General features: G+C 52.2%; 1 protein-coding gene across 2 annotated transcripts in view; it reads left to right on the top strand.

The window, feature by feature from the left end:
- ADCY5 (adenylate cyclase 5) overlaps nucleotides 1–27,491 on the top strand; it is a 149,734-nt gene that overhangs the window by 75,242 nt on the left and 47,001 nt on the right. For both annotated transcript variants that reach the window (XM_036242774.1, XM_036242776.1), the window contains exons 2-3: nucleotides 13,575–13,724; nucleotides 18,101–18,222. In XM_036242774.1, coding sequence (XP_036098667.1) covers nucleotides 13,575–13,724; nucleotides 18,101–18,222 — 272 coding nt within the window. The remainder of the gene's footprint in view (nucleotides 1–13,574; nucleotides 13,725–18,100; nucleotides 18,223–27,491) is intronic.

Consider the following 27,491-nt stretch of genomic DNA (forward strand, 5'->3'; position numbering starts at 1 on the left):
CTAGTGAGGTTTCACATTTTTTCATATCACATGTTCACAAGTTGTTTGCAGTTTTTCTTCTCTGAAAAGCTTATTCATCTACGTTATCTTTTGTCGTTGTTGTTAAATTCCATTTATTACTTGTTAATTTACAAAATGCTTCACCTGTTAAGAGCACTGTCTCCTCTGCCCCGTATTTTGCACTGAGGTGTTTTCGTGGAACTCAGTTGGGGTCGAAGACTGCAAAGCCTTAGAACTCGTGTCCTTTCGACGGCTCTGTGCATACCGGACCCTGCCACCAGACTGAGGTCCTGGAGGCGGGGCCAGGGCCCAGGGTCAGTGTTTCCTAGTCACGACCACAGTGCTCTGTACTGGGCTCTCAATCAGTGTTTGTCGAATGAACTAAGAGGATACCCTGTTCAAGTAAGTACTGCTGTGTGAAAACTTTTGTTCCTCTCCTGGATGCATGCATATACAAAGTCTGGGGTTGTCCTAAGAATAAGTAGCCAAAGATGACAAAAGTGAAGTGTGCCTTGTGGCCATTGCTCTCTAAAGGCGTCGCTGTTCAATTTCGCAATAAACTATCTCACTTGTTATTATCACTATTTGCTTTATTATTATTATTTTTAATCCTCACCTGAGGATATTTTTGCATTTATCTTCAGATGGGGGGGGGGGAGAGAAACATCGATGTGAGAGGGACACATCGAGTGGTTGCCACCCACATGACCCCAACCAGGGCCACAAACTGCAACCGAGGTATGTGCCCTTAGCGGGAACTGAACCCGGGACTCTCTGGTCTGCTGGCCAGTGCGCTAACCGCTGAGCCAAACAGGCCTGGGCACTATTTGCTTTAAAATGTAAGGGAATCAAAACTACAATGAGATGCCACTTCACTCTTGGTAGGGTGGCTATCATAAAAAGACAGATGAAAACAAGTGTGGGGGAGGATGCAGAGAATCAACACCCTTCTGCACCGTCGGTTGGAATAAAAAATGGTGCAGCCACCTGGGAAACAGGTGGGCAGTTCTTAAGAATGTCTGAGATAGAGCTACCATATGACCCAGTGTCTTAGACCCTTCTGGCCACTATAGGTTGGGTGGCTTAAACATTTACTTCTCACAGTCCTAGAGACTGGACAGTCCGAATTCAAGGAACCCACAGATTCCGTGTCAGATGAGGGCCCACTGCCTGGATCACAGCCAGCCATCTGCTTGTTGTGTCCTCACATGGCGGGAAGAGAGGTGGGGGTCTCTTACAAGAGCACTAAACCCATTCCGGTGGGCTCTACCTTCATGACCTAATCACCTCTCCAAAGCCGCACCTCCTCATACCATCACAGTGAGGGTCAGGATTTTAACATATGAATGGAGGAGAGGGGACACATTTAGTCTATAACATCTAGCAATTTCACTCCTAGGTATATATACCCAAGAGAACTGAAAATATACCTCTATGTAACAGCTATTACCAAATATTCATAGCAATAGTATTCACAATAGCCAAAAAGTGGACACAACTCAAAGGTCCATAACTGATGAATGGATAAACAAAGGTGGTATATCCATACTATGGAATATTATTTGGCCATAAAAAAGAATAAAGTACTGACACATGCTACAACAGAGATGAATCTTGAAAGTATTATGTGCAATGAAAATAGTTAGACACGGAAGGCCAGCGAGTGTATGATCCCATTCATGTGAAATGTCCAGAACAGGCAACTCCATCAAGACAGAAAGCAAATTAGTGGTTGACAGGAGCTGGGGTTGTGGTGGAGGTGGGAAATGAGTGGTGATTAATAGTTGTGGAGTTTGTTTTGGGGATGTTGAAAATGTTCTAGAATTAGATAGTGGTGTGAAAGTTACACAACCTTGAGAGTACACTAGAAACTACTGAATCATATACAAGAGTGAATTTAATGGTATAGGAATTATGTCTCAATGAAAGAAAGAAGAGAAGCTGTACCGGAGTAAGGCGTGGCCTCACGAGGAAGGTGGGCCTTTCTCACCACTGCAGTGAGTCCCCGGGAGAGAGCGTTTTTGGAGACAGTGGCTGGGAGTGGGTCCCTAATCAGCAGCATTTTATGTTACCAGGGTCTCTGAAGAAGGCCTGGGCACCTAGGATGAGGGTGAAAGAAAGTGGAGTGTTTCTTTATTAAATAGGATAAAACTAGAGTGAACCTAGATTAAGTTGGGCTAAAGGACCTCTTGGTGCAGCAGAGTAGGATGGGCTCTGAAGTCAAAATGAGAACTGGGGACTTAGTTCTGCCACTGCCTTGCTGTGTAACCTCAGACAGGACTCCTACCTCCAGCCTCAGTTTCCTCATTAGCAAAAGGGGATGAGACCACCCAACTTGCTTACAAGGATTCCACGGGGACGCAGTGAAATGTTACATGTGCAAGTGTGTTGAAGACTGTGAACTGCTATATTCAACCCTTCTAGATACTTGTCTTTCTTTACATTAGTCTGTTTTCTTTCCTAAAAATGTAGTAAGCAGGCGCTAGTTACTAATTTGTTATTCTTTCATGCTCTCATTTTAGTAACAGTAAAATTATATCAAATAAACATGATACTTTTAGACTCATGTTGTAGCTTGGTGCTTTCCAGAGGCAGTGAGTAGCCTGTGTAGCTGGGGTTGGTGATAAGAGGGGAAATGTGGTCCATGATGAGGATTGTAGAGTCTTAACGCCGGCACAGGAATTTGGGCTTTATCTTACTGGTAACAGGGCATCATGGCGGGGTTTTGAGCAGGAAAGTGTTATGATGTAGAAAGATATGAGGATCTCTGACATAGAAGATAATGTGCCTAGAGGATTCTGGAGCAGGACAGATGGATAAGCCCCAAGCAGCTAGATCTTAGCTGGACTGGAGAGGAGGGGGTGCCATCTGGCAGGGCCCTAGTAGGAATGAAGAGAGCAGAGAGCCTGGTCCTGTTGTCTAGAGCCATGGAGGCAGACCAGCCATCTCCGCAAAAGAGGACGTCATCTCAAAAGCCTCCGAGTAGAGATCATATGGGTTTGATCACCAAAAAAGCATACAGCAGTCTTTATTCTTTGTTAAGGAAATATTTTAAAGAGGTATCACTATGATTTTTTAAAAAGTTAAAAATATGTATTATTTTAAAAAGCCATTTAGCACCTAATTGAGCATGGTTCAACATACATAGCTCCTAAGAGTATATGATTTAAGATTATCCTCTCTTGATTTTATTTTATATCATAATGGGATTCCACTGAGGTCCCTGAGCTTTCTACCGCCACCGAGTAGAACAAACAGGTCTGGGGCAGGTGGAAGGACGCTTGTCAGGCTTCTTAGCTCCCTCTATTCGGGTCTCATTTGGTTGCTAGTTTTGTGTTTGTAAACAGAATAAGGCCTAGAACAGGAAAGGGTTGGGCCTGCCATTAGGGCTGGGTTCCTGGGTCATACCTGCAGGAGAGAACTCTCCTCCCTTCTAATACTCAGAGTAGGGGGAGCTTGGTCCAGCCCCTGTGGCCCGGTGGGTGGGTTTGGAGAATCAGATCTCAGCTTTGGCTTGCACTCACTTGTGATTTGAACTCTGAGATGAAGAGGAAGTGCTGTGGTCTGTCTATGCGGGAGCCACGGAGAGTGAGCAGGGAGGAGTGGGAGCTGGGAGGAGTGGGAGCTGGGAGGAGTGGGAGCAGGGAAGAGAGTGAGCAGGGAGGAGTGGGAGCTGGGAGGAGTGGGAGCTGGGAGGAGAGTGAGCTGGGAGGAGTGGGAGCTGGGAGGAGTGGGAGCAGGGAGGAATGGGAGCAGGGAGGAGTGGGAGCTGGGTCACCCTAGTGTGCAGGGGCCCTGCCAAGGGGAGAGGGGTCAACACTCGGGGAGGCCAGGTTTGAAAAGGCAGGGATGCCAGTTAAATTTGAATATCAGATAAAGACAAAAACTTTTTTAGTATAAGTATGTCCCAAATATTGCATGGGACATACTTATACTTTAAAAAAAAATTAGCTGTTGTTTATCTGAAATTCAAATGTAACTGAACATCGTGTCCCCTCATCACTAATCTGGCTCCCTGAGGAATTCCGATTCCCTGCCTCCTGGGCACCACCACCACCAGACACCCTATGAACCACACTGCACGGGGCTAGCCGACGTGTCCAGGGCAGAAGCCATGAAAATAGCAAATTGCAGGGGTGCTGCCCCCACTCGTTTCCTTCTGCCCCCGACGGCTCATTCCTCAGCCCTCTCCGCCCTGCCCCTCTTAGTGTCAGCGAGTAGCAGGCCTGTGGCAGGGGGCCCAGGAGCCCCCTGAAGACTCAGAGGAGCGGCAGTGATGGCTGAGCCTGCGGCCGGCTGCTGGGATCTCTCTCAGCCTTTGCTGAGGAGACACTGCAGAAACCGAGCTCTGTAACTTCTCTCGGGGCCAAATCAAACCTGCAGCCTGCAGGCAGCCAGAGATTGGGTTTCTGAAGTGCTGGAGTTTTAGAAATGCCAGCCAGAGTGGTAAATATTCATAGGCATCTCCCCTGGGTTTCCACTCAGAGACTAGAATTCCTAACATTCCCTCGAGCTGGGTCACTCCTGGTGTGGTCCTGGGACCACCTGGACCCAAACCATCTGCAGGGCTTGTGTTAAGAGCATATGATGAGGCTCCTTACTCCCAGGGCTGAGGTTTTCTGTATTGTCGGGCCTCCCCATGCACCTCGTCGTGTCCTGTAGGTGTCTCTTTCTCTCACACTCGTCCCAGGTGGTCAGGTATGTCGTGGGCCAGCACCGGGAAAGCCAACACACCCTTTAATGAGGCTTTTTCACCTGCTGTTGTGAATGCTACCTGTTATTATTTACTAACTAAGTCTTTACGTAAGGACAAGGTTTAGAGTTTTACTGTGTCTGCCTCCAGGGACATATGAAGGGACTCGGTGACTGATCACTGATTTTAGTGCAGAAGAGAGCCGGTCAGCTTTCCGACTCTGGGCCCAAGGTGTGAGATCATTTTTAAGCTACCAAAAAAAGGGTCTCTCTCTCTTTTTTTTTAATCCTCACCCGAGGACATTTTTGCATTTATCTTCAGATAGAGCAGGAGGGAGAGGGGGGAAGAGAGAGAGAAAGAAACACTGATGTGAGAGAGACACATTGAGTGGTTTTCACCCACATGACCCCAACCAGGGCTGGGGACAAATCACAACTGGGGTACGTGTCCTTAGCGGGAACCAAACCCGGGTCTCTCTGGTCCGCTGAGCCAAACCGGCCAGGGCCAAAAGAAATCTCTTAAGACCTGGTACACAGCCCTGGCCGGTTTGGGTCAGCAGTTAGAGCGTCGGCCCGCAGACCGGTGTGTCTCGGGTTCGATTTCAGTCAAGGGCATGTACCTCAGTTGCTCGTCCCTGGCCCTGGTCAGGTTGTACGGGAGGCAGCCAGTCGATGTGGCTCTATCACGTCGATTTTCTCTCTGTCTCTCTCTCTCCCTTCTTCCCACTCTATCTGATAATAGGTGGAAAAATATCCTCAGGTGAGGATAAAAATAAAATAAAAAGACCTGGTACACAGATTCTTGCCTTTTTTTTTTTTTTCCTCTAACTGGTCAGCAGTCCCAAACTGATTTTTATTTATTTATTATTATTTTTTGTATTAATTAATTAATTAATTTTTGTTACAGATGTTTCTCTCCCCCCCCGATTCTCCCCCCCCATCCTGTCCCCAGCTTTGTTGTCCATGTCCATTGTTCATGCACACATGCATATAAGTTCTGTGGTTTATCTCTCCCCCACCACCCCCTCAGATTTCTGCTTTTTCAGTGGGTGGTGTGTGTATGTTTGACATTAATCTCTCATTTTTTCACTCTCAGGTCCAGTTTGCTGAAATTACCCTTCCCAACGGCCTTGCCAAGAACCCTCTTCCTCCTCACCCCGTTGTGTGTTGTGTGAATGAGAGAGGAACACTGAGGCATGCCTACTAATCTTAGCAAAGCCATTTGGACCCCTCTTGGGTTATAGTGCATCATTTTACCTGGATTCGAATTGTCTGTTGCTGTTGGCCTTCGGGCTGCAGGAGGAGTCAGATTGTAGCAGGAGAGGCTTGGAGGATTAGTACTGAGATGCTGTAACAGCCAGTTGATAATTACTTTAGGGTTCATGTCTCAAAATAGACTCTGACCCCTCTTTCTCAGAGGCTGCCCTTTCCCTGTCCAGCTGACTCCTCGCATCCTCTCTCCTAGTCCCTTCTGGATCTTACTCCTGGTTGTTGTTGTTGTGTTGTTGTCTTTAAATTATTGAAGTATAATTTACATATAGTAGGATTCACCCCTTCTGGTGTACAGTTCTGTGGGTTTGACACAGGCATAAAGATGTGTAACCACAAACACAATCAAGATCTGGAACCGTTCCATCGCCCAGAAGGACTTCCTCCAGCCCTTCTCTTAGGCATCTTCTCCCTGGCCAACTGCTGATCTCTTTCAGTCTCCAGCTGGCCTTCTCCAGAGCACAATGGAAAAGGAACCACGCAGTACGGGGCCTCTTGAATGTGGCTGTTTTCACTCAGCGTAGTGCGTTGGAGACTCGTCCACGATGCATGTCAGCGATTTTCAACCTTGTTCATCTCATGGCATGCATAAACTAATGACTACAATTCTGTGGCACACCACAAAATGTATCTTTTGCGGGACTGGTGGGGAAAAAAAAGGTATTATTTTGATTCATTCATACCAGACGGCTGTTGGCTATTGTGTTGGCTGTTGTGTGTTTTATTTGACAAGCTAAAGGAAAAGAAGTCAGTGCCCCTGACTAAATAGTCAGGCATTGCATGTTTTAAAGATTCTTGTGGCACAGGTTGAAAATCACTGATGCAGGTTATCACTAGATTGCTCCGTTTTATAGATGAGTCGAATCCCATAAATATTCCCGCACCGATTTTTGTGTGAACATAACTTTTCGTTTCATTTTGGCAGATATCTAGGAGTGAGGTTGCTGGCCATATGGCAAGCGTATGTTCAACTTGATGAGAAATCGGCAAATGGTTTTCCAAAGTGGCTGCACCGTTTTTCATCCCTCCTAGCAGGGTGTGCGAGTTCCAGTTGCTCCAATTCTTGCAGGATTGGCGCTCTCTCTTCTTTCTTTTCATTTTTAAATTTCATTTTAGCCTTTCTAATAGTGTTTAGTAGAATTGTTTAAAAAATTTTGCATTTTCGCCCTGGCCGGTTTGGCTCAGCGGTTAGAGCGTCCGCCTGCGGTCCGGAGAGACCCGGGTTCGGTTCCCGCTAAGGGCATGTACCTTGGTTGCAGTTTGTCCCCGGCCCTGGTTGGTCGTGCGGGTGGCAGCCACTCGATGTGTCCCTTTCACATCGATGTTTCCCTCTCTCTCTCTTCCTCTCTCTCCCTCCCACACTGTCTGTACAAAAAATGGAAAAATGTCCTCGGATGAGGATTAAAAAAAAAAAAAAAAATATTTGCATTTTCTTAATGGCTAGTATTTTGAGCATTTTCCTATGTATTTATTCATCATCCTTTATCTTCTTTGGTGAATCGTTTACTCAGATCTTTCGCTCTTTCCAAAAGCGGGTTGTTTGTTTTCTGATTGTTGACTTTTGGGAGCTCTTTATGAATTCTGGGTGCAAATCCTTTTTTTTAAAATCAAATATGTGATTTACAAGTAATTTCTTCCAATCTGTGGCTTGTCTTTTCATTATCTTTTTTTTCCTTTATTGATTTTTTTTTTTTTTAAGAAAGAGAGGAAGTGAGAGGGAGAGAGAGATAGAAACATCGATGAGAGAGAACATCAATTGGCCAGCTCCTGCATGGCCCCCACTGGGGATTGGACTCACAACCTGGGCATGTGTCCTGACTAGGAATCGAACCGGCGACCTCTTGGTGCATGGGTCGATGCTCAACCACTGAGCCACACTGGCCGGACATCTTTTCACGGACATCTTTTCATTATCTTAACAGTGCCTTTTGAAGACAAATGTTCTTAATTTTGATGAAGTCTAATTTATCAATCCTATCCTTTTATAGATCACGATTTTGCTGTTGTACATAAAATTGTTTTTGCTTAACCCAAAGTCCTATGTTTTCTTCTGGAAGTTTAATAGTTTCAGGTTTTGCATTTAGGCCTATGAACCATTCTGAGTAACTTTTTGCGTATTTTGTGAGGCTTGAGTCAATCATATGGATATCCAAGTGTTCTGCTACCATATGTTGAAAAGATTATCCTTTCTCCATTTATTGCCTTTATATACTTGTCAAAAATAAAGGTGTGATGTATGATTTGCAGATAATTCCATTCTGTGGGTTGTCTTTTTCCTTTCTTAAAATTTTTTTTTCAAAAAGTGTTTTTTGTCCTTTTTTGTTTTTTAAATGTACTTTTTATCTTTTTATCCTCACCCGAGGACATTTTTGCATTCATCTTCAGACAGAACGGGAGGGAGAGAGGGAGGAAGAGAGAAACATCGATGTGAGAGAGACACATCAACTGGTTACCACCCACACAACCCCAACTGGGGCCGGGGACAAACTGCAACTGAGGTATGTGCTCTTAGTGGGAACCGAACCCGGGTCTCTCTGGTCTGCGGGCCGACGCTCTTAACCGCTGAGCCAAATGGTCCAGGGCTCAAAAAATGTTTTCAATTACAGTTTACATTCAGTATTATTTGTATTAGTTTCAGCATAAGACAAAAGTGGTTAGACAATCATATACTTTACCAAGTGTTCCCCCCAATATTTCCAGTACCCACCGGGCACCATGCATAGTTATTACAATATTATTGACTCTATTCCCTGTGCTGTACTTACATCCCCGTTACTATTCTGTAACTACCAATCTGTACTTCTCAATCGCTTCACCTTATCACCCAGTCCCCGAACCCTTCTCCCCTCCATCAACCATCAGTCTGTTCTCTGTATCTGTGATTCTGTTTCTGTTTTGTTTGTTCATTATATTGTTCATTAGATTCCACGTATAGGCGAAATCACATGGTATTTGTCTTTCTCTGACTCGCTTATTTCACTTACTGTAATACTCTCCAGGTCCATTCATAATGTCACAAAGGGTAAGGTTCCCTTTATTTTCTTTTTAATTTTTTTTCTTTACTGATTTTAGAGAGAGAGGGAGAGAGAGATAGAAACATTGATGAGAGAGAATATCGATTGGCTGCCTCCTGCATGCCCCCTACTGGGGATCAGGCCTACAGCCTGGGCATGTGTCCTGACTGGGAATCGAACTAGTGATCTCTTGGTGCATGGGTCAATGCTCAACCACTGAGCCTCACCAGTTTGGACTTTTTTTTTTTTTAATGGCTGAGTTGTATTTTATTGTGTAAATGTACCACAGCTTACCACAGCTTTTATTATCCACTCATCTGCTGATGGACATTTGGGCTACTTCCATATCTTGGCTATTGTAAATAATGCTGCTATGAACATAGAGGTGCATATATTCTTTTGAATTAGTATTTCGGATTTCTTCAGATAAATTCCCAGAAGTGGAATTGCTGGGTCATAAGGCAACTTCATTTTTAATTTTTTGAGGTAATTCCATACTGCTTTCCACAGTGGCTGCACCAATCTGCATTCTCACCAACAGTGCACGAGGGTTCCCTTTTCTCCACATCCTCGCCAACACTTGTTTATTGACTTATGGTAATAGCCATTTTCACGGGCGTGAGGTGATATCTCACTATGGTTTTAATTTGCATCTATGTGATGATTAGTGACATTGAGCATTTTTTCATATGTCTACTGGCCATCAGTATGTCCTCTTTGGAGAAGTGTCTATTCAGGTCCTCTGCCCAATTTTAATTGGATTATTTGGGTATCTTTGGTGTTGAGTTGTATGAGTTCTTTATAAATTTTGGATATTAACCCTTTATTGAATGTACTATTGACAAATATGTTCTTCCATTCAGTAGATTGTCTTTTTATTTTGTTGATGATTTCCTTTGTAGTACAAAAACTTTTTAGTTTGATCTGATCCTATTTGTCTATTTTTTCTTTTGTTTCCTTTGCTCAAGGAGATATATCCGAAAAAAATATTGCTAAGGGAAATGTCAGAGATTTTACTGCCTATGTTTTCTTCCAGGAGTTTTATAGTTTCAAGTTTTACATTTAAACCTTTAATCCATTTTAAGTTTATTTTTGTATATCTTGCATATGGTATAAGTTTAGTTTAATTTTCTGTCCAATTTTTAGTTTAATTTTCTGTCCAATTTTTCCAACACCATTTATTGATAAGATTCTGGTTACCCCATTGTATAGGCTGAGGCAAAATTAGGTTTGCAGTTGTTCATATGGAAAATAATACAATAATTAATAAATAATAATACAAGAATAAACTCTGTGTTTTGCATACTCAAACTGTGAATCCCACCCTATATGTTCTTGCTTCCTTTGTCAAATATTAATTGACCATGTAGGTGTGGGTTGATTTCTGGGCTCTTTATTCTGTTCCACTGATCTCTATGTCTGTTTTTATGCCCATACCATGCAGTTTTGATTACTGTGGCTTTGTAGTATAGTTTGATATCAAGCAGTATGATACCTCCAGCTTTGTTTTTCTCTCTTAAGATTGCTGTGGCTATTAGGGTTCTTTTATGGTTTCATATACATTTTTGGATTATTTGTTCTAGTTCTGTGAAATATGCCACTGATATTTTGATAGGAATTGCTATGAATCTATAGATGGTTTGGGTAGTATGGACATTTTAGTGATGTTAATTTTTCCTATCCATGAGCATAGTATCTGCTTCCATTTATTTGTATCTTTTTCATTTTTTTTTCCCCTTCAATATCTTACAATTGTTCAAGAACAAGTCTTTTATCTCCTTGGTCAAATTTATTCCTAGGTTTTTTTGTTTTGTTGTTGTTGTTTTTTTATGCAAGTGTAAATGAGATTGTTGTCTTAGTTTCCCTTTCTGATAGGTCATTATTGGTGTATAAAAATGCAACTAATTTCTGAATATTTGTATCTTGCTACTTTACTGAATTCATTTATCAGTTTTAGTAGATTTCTGGTGGAATCTTTAGGGTTCTCTATATACAGTATCATGTTATCTGCAAATAATGACAGTTCTACTTCTTCCTTTCCAGTATGGATGCCTTTTATTTCTTCTTGCTTGAGTGCTGTGGCTAGGACTTCCAGTACTGTGTTGAGTAAGAGTGGTAAAAGTGGACATCGCTCTCTTGTTCCTGGTCTTAAGGAAAATGCTTTTGGTTTTTCCTCAGTGCATCTCACTCCTGTTTTTATCCTCTGGCACTTTCCCCTCTCCCTTCAAAAGATGTCTCCTAACTAGCACATTCTTCAGAGTTCCCAGTCGTCTGCACCCTCAACCTTCACCTCCTCATCTCATTTTCTCTCCTTACCCTCTGAGTTGTCCTCAGTGATTTCTGGCTGCGTGGCCTCAGAGTCTCCTTTCATTGGTTAATACTGCAGACCAGGGATGGACCTTCTGCTCCCTGGTCTTAGGGGATCTTCCTTCTGAGTCTGGCCCCCACCCCCATGTAGGTCTTTGTTCCCTCATGCTTTGGGTTTCTCTGGCAGCCTGCTGACCCCCTCCCACTCCCTGCACCCCTTTCCCCCCTGACGAATCTTGCTGAAGCTGTGTGCCCCATCCCGCTGTTCTTCGGTCCAGCAGTCCTTTACGGCTCCTGTTGTATAAGGGTTGTGCTTTCTCAGCCTAACGCTCAGGTGCCTCTTCAGTCGGGGACCAGCTGCCTCTCCAGCTCCCATCTTCTTTCTGGGACTTACTTTCCCTCAGGATCTGAGACCCTGGGTTATTTATTCACGGCCCCGAGTCCCTCCCAAGCCTGAGCTTCCTGGATCCGCTCTCCCGAGAGGCCCTTCCCCATGCATGTCAGCCTCACCAAGCGTCTCTCTAGCCCAGGCCCCACGTGCCCAGGCCTGCTCGGAGGTCCCCTCTCGTTAGCCTGCACCCCCTCCTGACTCTCTTGCCTGGTGTGAGTTGGTCTATGCTTCCTGTTGCCAGTTCTTCAGTCTTGACTGCTTGTGTCCTTGATTGGATTGTCAGCTTCTGTAGAGCAGGGGTCTTCTCTCCTGTGATAAGTAGGTTAGGTTTTCTCTGCTACGTGTTCACATGCAATGGTAATGGTAGGATTCCGGGGCAGATGGGGTTGTGGGAGCTGGAGGCATCAGCGGTGTCGGCGGTCCGAGTTTGCCCCTTCCCTGAAGGCAATGGGAGTGTCCTTCAGCTGGAAAACCAGGATTTATTGGCTGAGGAGAAAGCAAGACTTTGAGATGGGAAGGAGAAGGCCTCTTCCTCTTTGTGGACCAGGGCAGACACAGGATGTCTCCAGGGAAGATGGTACCACGTCCAGCATGGGGTCCATGTGGCCTCCAGGCCTGGGCTGGCTCAGGACCCGCATGGTCAGGGCCACCTCGGAGCAGGGGTAGGGGGAAGCCTCCAGGCGGAACACAGACCCGAGTCAAGGCAGGAGTCTGACCCAGAGGCAGAGAGGCCCCTGGAAGAAGAGTGTGGACGGTCTGCTGGGTCGCTGCTAGGCGGCTGGTGTCCCAGAGAAGTCTCTGAGATGCGAACGGACAAGAGGACGAGGGGCCCGCGGAGCCGCTGTGAGGTGCGGGGCCCAGCCTCGGCTCCCACGCTGCGGTTAGGACTGAGAATTACGTTTTTGGAGGCCTAGAAGCCTGAGCATCTTTGTGTGTCCTCTGTCCTGTGTGGCCCGAGGACAGGCATCAGTTTACCCACATACTCCAGGAAGTGTACCTGCCAAAATAAATTTTGGTTAAAGAGCACCTTTGTCAGTATCTGAAATGTGCTATGTGAACTTGCTTTTGTGGGTTGTTTTGGGTTTTGTTTTCCCTTAGCTTTTCAGTAAATAGTCCTTTCAAAAGAATTCCAACCTTGTCTCTGTGACCTGAGGGGCAGTGGTATTTTTCCACACGTACATCGGTCAGCACAGCGAAGGGCATCGTGAGGAGCAGGAGTGAGGGTGGGTGCTCGCCAGCTGGGGGTGAGGCTGTCAGGCCTGGGCGCTGGTGCAGAGGAGGAATGGAGGCCTAGGGAGAGGAGACGGACCCCCTGTGGGCACTGATCGCTGTGGGCCGGGACCTTTTCTTTCTCTCCTTCTCCTTCTCCAGGGGACTTAGCATAGTGCCGGGAGTCTCATGGTTAGCCAGACAGTACTTGTTTCATTGGAGCGGATCCCTGGGGAGTAATAAGCTAAGGCCTCTCTGCAAAAGGGCAGCCCTTTGTCCTATGCTGGACCTGTCACACTTGCCAAAACTGAAATCCCGCCACCCTCACGGAAGCCTCCCTGCAGGCTCCTGCCAACACCCAGTCAGTCACAGCATCACAGGTTCACCTAACCTCTCCGTCTGTGGTACTGCCGATGTGTTTAGTGTGATCATTCAGCGACTCTGTCCCTAGGGCCGTACTCCATGACAGGCCAGCCAGGCTTTGGGCTTTGAGGACATCAGAGAGCCTGACCAGTGAGGCTTGGCTGCTCCCAGCTGTCCCCGGCGTTTGTTTGCTGGCAGCTACGTGTGTGTTTGCTGAGATGGGGCCGGGGGGCTGCGCTCTGGGGCTGGAAGGGTCTGGGTGGGGCTCCAGTGACTGGTGTCTGCCCCAGGCCTCAGCGTGGTGTCCTTCCTCATCTCTCCCTCTGCAGCTTGTCTCCAATGTCCTCATTTTCTCCTGCACCAACATCGTGGGCGTCTGCACCCACTACCCAGCCGAGGTCTCCCAGAGACAGGCCTTCCAGGAGACCCGGGAGTGCATCCAGGCCCGGCTGCACTCTCAGCGGGAGAACCAGCAGCAGGTGAGTGAGCCCCGCAGCTGCACAGCCGGCAGGGAGCAGACGCCAGACCTGCCTCCCGCCAGCTGTGCTCACACAGCTGCCCAGCCCTGCCTGGGGCCCGGCCAGGGGAATGTTTCTCCTGGAGGGAGCCCAGCATTCCTGGCTCTGTGGGAATGTTCTCGGAGAGACTCCGGAGAAAGTTCCACCCCAGCGCTTGCCCACGCCGGGCAGCCCAGGTCTGGCAGCAGGGAGGGGCCTCCCCGCCTCCCTGGGGGCTGATGCATTGGACGGTGAGAGTGTCATCTCCTGGGATGGAGGGAGGGAGAAGGAGAGCAGACCCAAGCGGTCAGCCCCCATGATACCCACCCTAGTCATTTCCTCTGTGCCGAGTTCTGGGGTTTGGTTGGTTCAGAGAAAGGAAGCCAGCCCTGTCTCTCCCTAAACCTCCCCCTCAGAGGACTCCTGGGCTGGGAGCCATGCCACTCACGAGGGCCACAGACTCGGGGGGCTTCTCCCGGTGTGCTTCTCTTGGGTGAGGGCCACGTCAGGGTGCCGTTCCTGTCTGCCTGGCAGCTGGATGGGACCTGGGGCTAAGGACCACTGTGTCCTCTTCTGTATGCGAACCCAGTAGAGGTCTGGGAAGTCTGAGACAGTGCGGAGCCGCACGGCTTCGACGGGAGGCCCGGAGGGTCGCGCGGCTCCCGGCAGCGAGTGGGCAGGTCCACCGCGTGCAGGGCCCACTGCCCCGTGGTGGGCCTGCCTTGAGAGAGCGGGTGGCATCAAACCACGTCCTCCCTCTCTTCTCATATTAGTGTCGCCCCAAACCCTCAGCAACTATAACTGGAGTCCTGTTCTGTGCCAGGCTTGTGGCAGGTGACAGCATGGAAGGGTTGCCTGTGAGCGCGGGGCAGGGAGACAGAGGCCTGGGCAGCCGCAGTACCTGCTCCCTTGGCTGGCTTGTGGGTGCCGTGGCCTGAGCGCACCGCAGGTTTACCGAAACGGGAGGGAGTCTCTGACTCCGTCTGGATGCATCCCAGGGGAGTCACAGTGATTGGCTGGTGACATCCAGACAACTGAGCAAGGGGATCAGCTCTGCAGTGTCTCCGCAGGGCCTCCCCCAGCCTCCACCCGTCCCCGCTCCCCTTCCAGCCGCTGTGTCTTGCCAGGTCCCGAGCCATGCTATCTGGTCGGAGACCTGGCCTGCTCCATGCACTCTCTGACCCTGTCTGGGCTCCTGGTCCCGCTTCTGGGCTGAAATCGGGGCCTGGCGGTGTCCCTGAGAGTTCCCACTGCTCCTTGACAAGCTGACCTCACCCCTGCACTCGCTCCTCAGCCCCTGCCGTCCTCAAATCCCCTCACCCCTCACCTAGAGCAGGGCGCCTCCGTCTTTCTTGAAAGGGAACGTTCCTCTCCCTTCTGCATCAGTCCCTCCTCCAGTAAAAGGAGCATTTCACCACTCCCCATAGTTTACTTCCCCTGGTCCCGGCCAGGCTGGACATGCCAGCAAATCCATAGGGATCTGCGGGAGAAAATACGTTTGCCACACTGTTCCAGGCTAAGACAGCAGGGATGGGCATGGTGTGCTTCCTGGAGACAGGCGCCCCTCACCCGGCCGGACCCCGGGGCTCTCGGGCCTCCCATGCCCTCTCCTGAAAGGGTGGCACTCCTAGGTGCTGCCTGGTGGGGGGGGGGTTTGGAGCGCTTCCCCAGCCGCCGTCTGCCCCCTCCTGCCGGCCCTCAGCCTCAGAAGTGGCCGTGATGTAGGAAGGTCTCTCACGTGTCTACACAACTTGTAGCACCCTTAGCCATTCCATGTTTTCACAGACTCGTCCCTTCCCTTGTGTTCCTATCACAGTGGCTCTTGACTGAGGGTTCGGTGACTACGGGAGGGCCTTCGAAGGCTGTGTGCACTGATGCCTGGGCGAGGCCGGGCCAGCCACGGGGAGAGCAGCCCCCGATACCCAGTGTTGCCCCAGCACGCGGCTGTCGGCTCTGGGCTGGCCAGGGAGGCGCCTCGTCGCTCACACTAGAGGGAGACACGTGAATAGATTGTTGAAACGCAGAGTGATCAGGGGCTCTCGGTGAAGGCCCGGGGGAGTTTGGATGCTGCCAGCCATAGCCAGGACCCCTCCTGGAAAGGCCATGAGTCTGAGGCCGGGTTAGGAACAGGATGTGAGGATGGTCCTTCAAGCTGAGGGGCTTGTGTGCAAAGGCAAGAAAAAACCACCCGAAGCTTGAGACCCTTCCCATGGTTCATTCTGTGTGGAGCAGGGTGAAGATTGTAGTTCAGGGGCGCTGGGAGGGGAGCACCGAGGGGTGGGCAGGGTTCGTGGAAACCTTGAGGCCAGGCGGGGGCACGGGCTGATCCTACCCGCTTCAGGGGGCATAGGAGGGCTTTACTGGGGCCCGCGATGTGGTCAGGTGTGTGTCTCGGAAAGATCACTCGCTGGTTTCCAGGGGAGGATAGATCAAAGGCGGCAAGCCTGGGGATGGAGGCCGCCCCCTCGTCATGGCCGACCTGCAGGGGGCCTGGGCCTACGAGGGCCCAGGCTGGGTGGCCGAGAGGTGCTTCAGAAGAGAAGTCCGGCAGCCAGGTCTGGGTCGGCGGGAGCGTGTCGGGGGCACCAGGCGCAGGAAGGGGGCAGTGGCGCGAGGGTGTCGGGTTGCAGTGGAAAGTAGGAGTGGGCTCACTGTGTCCAGAAGTGTCCACATTCGATGTGGCTGGTGGAGCCCCGGGAAGCTTTGGCGGGTAGGAGCAGGGGAGTGATGTGGAAAAGGCTGTGTGCTGGCGAGATGGGGCCGGACGGCAGGGTGGAGGGCAGACGGCGCGCCCAGAACCCCACCGTGGGGTGAGCACTGCGTGTGGCTGCGGGAGGCGGATGCAGGACAGAAAGAACAAGTCCAGGGGCTTGTGTCCAGACCCCGTCGGTGCTGGACGGGGCCTGCAGCTGCAGGGCGAGGGGTGAGTCTCAGAAGAGACGTCCTGAGAAGTCAGAGCAGTTTACATGGGCAAGGTCTTGACCTTGGGGACCGGGAGAAGGTGGGTGCCACGGGCAAAGGCAGGTAACTTGAACAGAAGAGGCGCGGGGGAAGGAAAACCAGGGAAGGTGAGCCTGGTTCAGGGCATGGGTCAAGGGGATCAGACCTTGGTGGGCAGCGGGAAAAGCTGGAGTCCTGGATGGGAGTTAGGGGTTGAGAGGTGCCCACGTTGGTGCTGGTGGAAACCTCGCTCCCCGAGGGCAGGAGTGAGCGGAAGGACAAAGGTGTCCAGAATTTCACCTGCAGCCAGGGGAGGGGAGGAGCCAGAAAAGACCCAGGGCCACACGAGGGGGTGGCCCAGCACCCGGGGAAGTGGAGTGAAGGACAGGAGAACGGGGGGCTGGAGGCTGAAAGGCTCCGGGTGAGAGACCCAAGAGCAAGCCTGGCGTGGGCAGTGGGCTGTGGAGGCCGACCGCTCCGGGCCGCGGGCCCCTCGGAGCAGGCAGGCCTGGAGGAGCACAGATCAGGGGCAAGGTCAAGGGCCCTACACAGGCTGGCCTGACCCTCCCTGTCCATAATGAGGCTCTGGGCCCTCTTTCCTGGCTTCGTCAGCGGGGGTTTTTGTTGTTGTTGTTTTTTGTTTTTGTGGTACATGCCCCTAGCAGGAACCGAACCCAGGACTCTCTGGTCCACAGGCCGACGCTCAACCGCTGAGCCAAACTGGCCAGGGCCATCAGCGGGTTTTAACTTGTTTCTCAAAGTGCTTTCCCTCTCTCCTGGGCCACTGTCCCTGCGTGGGAATGGAGCCCCCTCCTCACCTCATTTTTCTGGTCCCCGTGAAACTTTCTCTTATCTCCCCACTTCTCTTCAGCCTAGGCCAGGTACTCCTGCCCTGTGCCCTAGGGCCCCGTACCCGTGAGGCTGGGAGGAGCCTTGCCTGTCTAGTTCACAGTTGTAACTCCTGGCACCCAATGCGTTGCCTGGGACAAGGCACTGCTCCGTGAATGTTTGATGATGGAACGGATCTTGTGCTCCCAACAACCCCCCCCCTTTACAAAGGAGGAACCTGGGGCTTGGAGAAGCTCAGTCATTTGCCCAAGGTCACCCCGTCTGGGCGCCATGCAGGCCTCTAAGCCAGGTGCTCAGAGCTGCAGGGTCACCAGGAGTACGTCTCCCCATGTGCACTGAGAACCAGTGGGTGTCCCAGGGAGCGGGGGCCAGGTAGCCCTGGGGCCTGACTCTAGAACCCCACTTCACACACAGTTGTTAGCCCCAGGAGTTTCAGTTCAGGCTGAGGTTTTCCTGCAGGTGGGACACAGGTGGGGCACAGGTGGGGCGGAGTCAACCTGGAGAGGAGAGGGGGCTGACTGCCCCGCTGGTGGAGGGGCTGTGATGAAAGCATCTGCTTCCCTCCCCAGGAGCGGCTCCTGCTATCTGTCCTTCCCCGTCATGTTGCCATGGAGATGAAAGCAGACATCAATGCCAAGCAGGAGGATATGATGTTCCATAAGATTTACATCCAGAAACATGACAATGTGAGGTAGGAACAAGGCTGGGGGCAAGGGCAGGGTGGGAGGACAGGGCCCTAAAGGAGACAGCGGACTTCCCCACTCCCTGCCCTTCAAGGGGGCACAGCTGTCCAGGGTGGTCTTTGGAATATGTGGGGCCCCCCTCTGGGTTGTTAACGGGAACTATATTGTGGGTAGGGAGGAGGTGAAGCTGCAGGGAGAGGAGACAGGAAGGAGGAGAAGGGACAAGCCATACCACCAGCTGTTGGGGAAACTGCTAGCCTAACAAGGGAGAGAGAAAGCGCAGACCTGGGACCCAGCCGTCTCCACCATCCAGCTGCTTCCATAGCTTCTAAGCCAGTGTGTGCCAGGCACTGTACCAGCTCTACCCACCTCATTGCTGATCCTCCTGACAACCCTGCAAGATGGGACCCTCATCAGCACCCCTGGCTTAGAGTCATGGCTCATACCCTTGCCCAAGGTCCCGCGGCCAGGAGTGGTAAAGCCAGGCGCCCCCGGGCCGGCCCAGAGCCCGTGCTCCTTTTGCTGCGTGGTTGCTGCTTCCCTAGACAGATGCCGCTGACAGCAGAGATGTGCACACAGATGTAGATTAATAGAGTGCAGAATCTGCTCATGAGCTCCACGGGGATACGAAGCGGCACAGCGGCCTCCATCCGGCACGGCCCGATAATCCTCCCATATGCCCAGAAAAGGAGCTCTGTTTGCCTTTGGGAGAGTTACTTTTTCCCTGGGCAGGTTTCCCTAGGACCCCTGAGTCCTCTAAGGTTGGAGTAGGAGAGCCCTTCGGAGACTTGGGCTGCATTGTCAATAAAGGGATTAAACGGAATCACACCCACAGATTCATGTGCATCCAGGGCGAGGCTCCGTGCCCAGGAGGTGTCCTGGCTGCAGGCTCAGCTGACCCAGCTCAGGGGCGGAAGTGGCGTCCAGCCCTTGGCAGGGAGCTCTGACGGCTGGTTTCCTTTCTCCTCCTCACACCTGCCTCGTCCTCCGTGGTGGAATCGTCGCGAACAGCAGTTGATACTTGCAGAGAGATTTCTGTGACCCATGCTTTATTCTAAGTGATTTCATATGTTTACTGAGTCCCCACAATAAATCTGAGGGGTTGGCACTGTTATTATCTTCGTTTTACAGGTCAGGAAACTGAGGCACAGAGATGAACTTGTCTAAGATTCCATAGCTGGATAAGTGGGAGAATTGCCCCCAGAAAGCTTTTTGATACTATAGTTTTCACATAGGACTACTGGACAGATGTTTTCATATGCCCGGGAGAAAGGAGTTCATATGAGATTGTGTGGGAAAGCGTCTTGGGGAGCCCCCAGGCCAAGAGGAGACTCAGAGGAGAGAGGTGTGGTTCCCAGCGTGTGTGTGTGCGCGCGGTTTGTGTGTGACTGAGGACCCACCAGGGGTCCTTCCTGTCTGACGACAGCCCCTAAAGTCTGGAGGACTCCGCCTTATGACATGTGGGAAACAGCCGTCCCTTTTAGAACAAGTCCCAGAGATCCCAAGGTTCAGGTGGAAAGGGGCGACCCGCCAAGCTGTCACACACACCGGAAGCCCTGAGCTCCCCCTTCTGTAATTCTCTCGTGGTCCTGCCTTCAGCAGCCCCGGCCCTGGCTTTGTTCCAGGCAGAGCGCTGCCGCAGGTGCCTCCCCTGCTCACCTGGAGCACAGCAGAGCTTCGTCAGATTTCATTAGAACACCACGTGGACGCGAAGGGAATCCAGAAAACTCACGCCCAGAGGCAGTCTGTCACTGAAGGCACAGGTTCAGCCTGGCCTGGCCTAACACACCCTGCACCTCTGGCCACCTCTGCCTCTGCCCCATCCCTTGCCCCCTCCCGGTCCTGTCCTCCCACACGGCAGGCATCGTCTTATTCCCGTCCCTCCCCAAGGGCGTGTGGTCAGAGACCTGACTCAGGCCTCTTTCACCACCACAAGCAGTGGCCCACCCTGGGGTGACACCCCCACCCCTCCTCTCCCAGGGAGGCTGTGACTTTGAGCTGATAAGAGCACAGTGCCCCAGTTAGAGTGGCCCGAGGGCCCACATGGCAGGAAGCAGACCCCAGCCACAGTGCGGAGCTTCTGTCTCGGACCACTCAGGATCGACAACAGCAACAGGAAAGAGGTGAAAGGGGAGAGAGACCAAGGTGCCATCCTTTCCACGGGACAGACATCGCAGTGTAGGAGCACACTGTGGAGCCGGGCTCATGGTCCGCTGACCGGGCCCGGGGTTGGGCAGCTCGGCCTGTCGTCCCGGCGTTTCCTGGCTGTGTGGCCAGGGCCCGCGGTAGGCATTGAACCACTCTGAACCTCGGTTTCCTCCTCGACGCGATAGGCTAGGAAGAGCCCCGACAGAGGTCGTGAGAGGCAGCGAAGCATTGTGAGGACGGTGCTTAGCAGCGTCTGGCACAGAGCGGTGTTCAGTAATTCAGAGCGGCTGTAATTGTTGTTACTGTTATTATTACGATTATTATCGCACTCCTATCAACAAAGAAAGGCCTGGGGATTCTCTGGCTGGAGAGCGGACGGGTGATGAGTCACATTCATCAAATCTCCACAGAGCAGTAATGTTTAGAGAGGGTGATGACATGCTGTTCTTCAGCCCCACCGAGAGCAAGGCCACGGGAAGATAAATCAGCTCTGCGGGGTGACAGACTGGGACTGGGTCTGTGGGAGGGGAAGAGACTGCTGGGGGAGGAGTTTGGGCAGGCCAGGGTGACAGACAGGCGCCACCGCTCTCTGTGGCCTCGTTCTCCCTGCCCCAGGGACTGGTTGTGCAGCAGACAGTTCCTGGGACGCCAGGAGCTTCTCCGATGCTTCAGTGTGGCGCTGTCTCCGCTGGCCGCGGGCTGAGGCAGCCAGAGGCCAAGCAATCCCGGGAGCCCCTTAGATGCCTGTCCTGTCTGATGTGTGGTGACAGTGGAGATGTTTCAGCCCCTCTGGCTGGACAGGTCAGCTGGGACTGAGGCCCATTCCTGGGATGTTAGACCTGTGGCTTGAGAGCCCTCTCGCCTGTCCCGACCTTCCCCCCAGATGTCTGCCCCTCCTGGAGCCAGGGTCAGAGGTGGGCTGTGCTGTCCCCGTTCCTGGGACAGGAGCCTCCAGCACACGCCAGCAGAGGGTGCTGTGGGCTGGGGCTCCCAGTGCTCTGCCCTGGACGAGGGGTATTGGGGTTGGAGGGAGGGGCCAGCCAGAGAAGCACCACGCCAGGATGAGGCACCCCAAGGGTCACAGTGAAGGTACTGGGAACCCTTGCCAAGAGGTCACTGCTGGGGAGCAAGACGGGTGTCTGTGTCGAGCAGACTGGGTCACTCCCCACCCTGCCACTCAGCAGCTCTGGGAACTTGGGCAAGTCACCTGGTCTGAGCCTCAGTTTCCTCACCTGTAATATGGGAGCAGTGGTGTCCGCTCCCTCCTCCGGTCAGCAGGTATTTTGCCTCCCTTGATGAGGCCCTCTAGCCACGCTCACAGACATCTAGGCGGGGGCTGAGGGGGACCCTGTCTGGCACGGGGAAGCTCACCTTCTATTGGGAAGACACTGAACAACGGATTCACCAGTACATTGGGAATGTCCCGCATGAGGAGCAGGGTAGGACTGCACTCTCCAAGGGTGTAGCTGTAGCTGCCACACAACTCACTGCTCAATTATTCTGTTACAACTGACAGAAGTCACAAAGGGGCAGAGCCTAAAAGCTGGGGCCCTGGGGCTCCAGGGGTGCTGGGAGGAAGGTGAGGCAGAGTATGTAAAGCCCCTGTCCAGACCCCTATTCCCAGAGGCAACTAGAGACTGTTTGCCCTATGGAGGTGGAGCAGGCTCTCAGGCAAACATCAAGGTCAGGTAACCCAGTACCCCAAAAGTTTCAGGGGCTGGGAAGGCCTGAGAGAGCACTGAGGGATTCTCCCCTTCCATAGGGTCGCCACTGGATAAGGATGGCCCGCACTGATTCCCCCGTCACCGGGTGGCCCTTCGGGTTTTACAGGTTTAGGTTGTGGGAGGGCCAGCTTCTCCTCCAGGGGGCACTGGTCCTCTGCTGAACAAAGGTGTTCCTCACAGGGCTCCATCTGTCTGGGGATCTGGGCTCACTGGCCTGAATCAGAGGCTCATTCTCAGGGACTCGGGGTCCCTGTGGGGCTGGAGCCAGGAACCTAGCAGAGGGGCTCTGGGCCTCCTCCCTCTGCCACGAGGATGTAGCGAGGTCCCGGGAGGGCTGCCCTGCCCTTGCTCCTTCCCTTCCCCTCCTCTTCCCTCCCAGCCTCTCCCAAACCTCCCCCTTGTAAGGTTATTATCTCCTCTCCCGTCTCCTCCAAGGACTTGGCTGCATCCCCAGGTCACTCGGGCGTCTGGCTCAGCTATCTCGTGGCTCTGAATTATAATGACCTCGCGACAGTGTCCATGATGCTCAGATACCCATGAGTGGATCGTGCACCCTGTGGACAGAGAGGAAAAATGTGTGTCCCCCGTCATGTCCCTGGACAACCTGCCATGTGAGGAGTGGTCCGTAAACCCCTGGCATTCCTGTCTCCATCCTGATATTAAGAAAAGTATTGTGAACCCTACACTCATAACCAATTACAGACATAAGTGGTCTTTGTGTTATTATCTCACTCATTCCACAGACATTTACTGAGCTGCTGCTATGACCAGGCATGACTAGGAGTAGATGGGAAAGACACTGTGCTCGCCCCTTAGGAATACCCAGCCAGTGAGGTAGGGCCGAGCTGGGTGCTACGGGAACAGCGGCCTGGCCACCCAGCTGGCCCCATTGGGGAAGCCGCTGGGCGTCGGTCTTTTCTAATTAATTAATCAATTAATTTTCTTGTGGTGAAATATACATAACATAAATTTACAATTTTAACCACATTTTAAGTATATAGTTCCGTAGCATTAAGTATATTCATATTGTTGTGCAACCATCTCCAGAAATTCTTTCATCTTGCAAAACTGAAACTTTGTACCCATTAAATGCTAACTCCCAGGCCTCTCCTCCCCCAGCTCCTGGCAACCACCATTCTTTCTGTCTTTGCATCAGACTGCTGCGGTTGCCTCCTCCAGGTGGGCCGACACAGTGTCTGCCCTTTGTGTCTGGCTTCTTTCATTGTTAACATAATGTCCCCAAAGCTCCTCCGTGTCGTGGCACGTGTCAGAATTTCCTTTAAGGCTGAGTAACATCCCACTGTGTGTAAATGCCACCGTTTGTTTATCCGTGGCATCGGTTCGTACACACCTGGCTGTTTGTACCCTTTGACTTTTGTGAGTGACGAATGTGAACATGAGTGTACAAATATCTCTTCAATCCTGCTTCCAGTTCTTTGAGGTGTAGACATTAAAATGAAATCGCTCTATCGTACGGTAATTCTTTTTGTAATTTTTAAGGAGCCCCGTTCTGTTTTCCATACGAGTCACCATTCCCACCAGCAGGGCACAAGTGTTCCAGTTTCTTCACGTCCTTGCCCGGGGCTGGGTCTTGACAACATAGCTGTTTGTCCTGTGACACACAGTGGAGACCATGGGGAATGGAACCAGCAGCTAGCAAGAACCTATGTTTTAGCTCTGTGGACTCAACGTGGGGGCCCGGGGGGCATAGGGAGAGGGAGAAAGTCGGGGCGAAGAGGCGCCGGCCCACTGAACACGTCAGCCTTGGGCCCTGAAACACCTGGAATCAGCTGTGATTTGTGACTCTGATCCCAATGAGTGTCCAGACATAAGAAGGCTTATTCCGGGCAGGATAAGACAAACAACACATCATGAATATGGAAGAGTTATAATCAGGTCCTAAAAGAAGAATGTGATTTGTTTTTGACCTTTTATTTTATTATTTTATTTTTTTAAATCCTCACTCGAAGATATTTTTCCATTTATCTTCAGATAGCATGGGAGGGAGGGAGGGGCAGAGAGAGAGAGACATCAGTGTGAGAGAGACACATCGATTGGTTGCCTCCCACATGACCCCGACCAGGGCTGGGGACCTAACCACACCGAGGTATGAGCCTTTGACGGGAATCAAACTCAAGACTCTTTGGTCCGAGGGCTGACACTCTAACCACTGAGCCAAGCCAGCCAGGGCTTGTTTTGACCTTTTAAAAACAAACATGTTGATTATACAAAGGATGTAGGTTCCCTGCAGAAACACTGGAAAATAAGAGCAGTATAGAGAACAAAGTGAAAAGCACCATATTCTCACCCCGTGAGGTCGCGGAAACCTGCCCAGGCGTGGTGCAGTCCCCTTCTCCCTGACTGCGCATCTCCTCTGAGGGGCATTTCCCCAGCCCTCGCAAGCCTCTGTGACAACAGTCTGTAGGTGCTGTAGGCAGGTACATTATCTGGGTGGTGGGAGAAGGATTTGGGGGGCAGAAACAAGATTGAGCCGTCAGGGGATGGAATGGGGTCTCCAGGAGGCCCTGAGGCTGGCAATGGGGATTTCAGGACATACATTGGCCCTGGAGCCCTGGCTGGGTCGCAGTGGTCAAGCCGCTGCCTGAGGGAGGTGTCCCGTCTGTGAGAGCGGAGAGGGAATGGCCGCGTCAGGGCGGATTCTCCCTGTAGGTGGTCTGTGCAGACCTCAGTGTCAGCATCCTCTCCGCCCGTCCCAGCTCCCCCCTCAGAGGGTGCTCTGGCTGCTCCCGGGTCATGTGCTTTGCTCTGATCGTCCCCCCCACCCCTTGGAGCAGGCGCAGGCGCAGGCACAGGCGCAGGCGGGTGGTGGTCCTCTCCACAGGTGTTGTTAAGACCACAGTGGTTGTTCTGTTCACCTAGTGCATGCGAGTAGCCATCGCTCCTCCTTCTCTTCCTTCCTGGATGGACCCGGAGGCTTCCCAGGTTGCATGCTTGGAGCAGATGGAGGACACACTGCCGGGCAGCAGAGACCCCTGGCCTGTGACTGGGCCTCCCCACACTACCCGTGGGGGCCTCCAGGGCCCTTCCTGCCCTGCTTCCCCAAGACCTTCGCATCCTGGGGGTTGGGCTGAGACCTTGCCCCCACCTGCCTCCCCCGACCTGTGACCTCTGTTTCCCCAGGCCCTGGCTCCTCCTCGGCCACCTTGACAGACTGTTTGCTTCTTGGCATTTCTTGAGTCCCCTCTCTGAGCAGTGCCGAGGAGTGCAGCAGAAGTCGGCTGCCCAGCCCTCTAGGTGGCTCTGCTCCTGGGTGTTCCAAGAGGCGGCCGGAGGTGGCCTCCGCACAGGAACAGGGTCCGAGACCGACCGCTTCATCAGGTCCCAGGGCCTGTTGGCCGCAAGAGGGGGCAACAGTGAGGAGGTGGGCGTAACCAAAACCGCACGTGGTGGAGATGAGCTGAAGCTGTGACAGGCAGCTGAAGGGCCTGTGGTCACTGGGACCAGCGCCTGCCCCCTTGCTCCCGGAGTGGAACGCAGGTGACCGAGTGATGGACGGCAGGCAGTTAGGGAGGAGCGCGGCAGTGGGGCTGCCCGGCCTCTGCGCACCCGCCGCGAGGGCCTGGTCACACTGCCAACATGAGCTCTCAAGTGGGAGCTAATCGATGAATTAACACCTTACGGCTCGTCTGGGCCCCGGGCTGATTGTAAAATGGCCTTCAGAATTACCGAGGAGCAGACCAGGAAATGTTGGCCAGCAGAACAGTCTCCCGAAGAGACAGGCGCTTAGCAGAATCCTCCCCCAGGACGGCAGAGAAGTGTGACTGACGGGAGGTGGGGGAATGCGAAGGTGGCAGCGTTTCCACAAATTTGAGGAGAGGCTGCAGGGGTTCAGAGCTGGGGCTCCGAGACCCTGCCCACGCTTCCATGCAAGTTCGAAGCTCTGATTTGAGCCCCGCCTCGGCTGGCTGGGTGCTCTGTCCTCCCACCGGCTAAAAGCAGGAGCCGAGGCGGTCTGCCCTCCTGGCTGTTGAAGATCCCGGAGGGGGCCCCCCAGGGGACTGGAGGGGGGTCAGACTTTCCAAGCCACCTGGAGGCCTGCACACACCGGTTTCCAGGATCTCTGGCACAGAACCAAGAAGCTGCCCGTGGCCCCGTCACCCTCACACCATTTGCTCTGTGAACACTGCTGGGGCATGCACCGGGTGCCAGGCCCTGGACTCCGCAGGCTCATCTCGGGTGACGTGCTCGGGACTCTAAGAGGTGCAGAGGGTTAGAAGTAAGAACTGTTAGAGTTACTGATTCTGCCTCTTAGTTGCTTTGAAACTCTGAATATTCTCTTCCACTCAGCCACTGTATATTAGGCACTGTTGTGGGCTGAATTGTGTCCCTCTAAAAGAGATGCTGAGGTCCTGACCCCTGCTGTCTGTGAATGGGACCTCGTTTGGAAGTAGGGCCTTTGCAGGTGAAGTCAGGTTAGGAGGAGGTCGTGCTGGGGTAGGTAGGCCCCTGATCCAACATGACTGGCGTCCGGATGCAAAGAGGAAAGTGCCCTGTGAAGACAGGGACGCGCAGGAAGAGTGCCGTGTGAGGACCGAGGCAGAGGTGATGGGGAGGTGGCCGCGAGCCCGGGAAAGCCAGGTTGACGCCACCACCGGGAAGAGGAAGGGAGGCCTCCGCCGGAGCCGCAAAGCCAGCCTGGTCCTGCTGACACCTTGGTTTCGGGCTTCTAGCCCCAGAACTGTGGGAGAACACATTTCTGTGGTGTAGGCGCCCCGTGTGTGGGAGTTGGCTCCAGCAGCCCTAGGAAGCGAATACAGGCACCTACCATGTGCTGCGTATTGAGCCAGGTGTCTGTGTGGTGGGGCGGAGGCGGGAACAGATAGAGCAGAGGGCGAGTAGGCATGACCTGTCCTCAGGTATTCAGCCATTCAGCTGCACATGGTATCGAACCTTTTACTCTGCGTGCCAGACATTGTGCTGGGGCAGGGATATAGCAGTTGATGGAATTGAACAAACTCTCTCCCTAAGGAGTTTACGTTCTAGTAGGAGGCCAGACAGGAGCGTGATGATGAATGGAGCCCACAGTGCCACCGGTAGTGTGCTAAATGGGGAAAAGTGCAGGGGAAGGGAGCGAGGCTTACGGGAGGGGCTGCAGATTTCAGTAGGTGGCGGCCTCCTTGAGAAGGCGACAGGTGGACTAGGCGGTTCTCAACCAGCTGCCTATTAGAATCACCAGGGGAGATGAAGATAAAACAGATAAAAACAATCCACCCCACCCCAGGCCAATTAGTTCAAATCTCTGGGGAAGGGGAGACCTGGCCTTAGAAAGCTCCCAGGTGATTCTCACAGGCGCCCGGTCGAGGGCCCGCGATTGAGCAGGGTGACAGCTGCCGGGGAGAACAGTGCTCTCAATGGCCCAGCGAGGTCACTGAGGAGCAGGAGCG

The sequence above is a fragment of the Molossus molossus genome, unplaced genomic scaffold (assembly GCF_014108415.1).
Source record: "Molossus molossus isolate mMolMol1 unplaced genomic scaffold, mMolMol1.p scaffold_m16_p_5, whole genome shotgun sequence".
In the NCBI taxonomy this organism is placed as follows: Eukaryota; Metazoa; Chordata; class Mammalia; order Chiroptera; family Molossidae; genus Molossus; species Molossus molossus.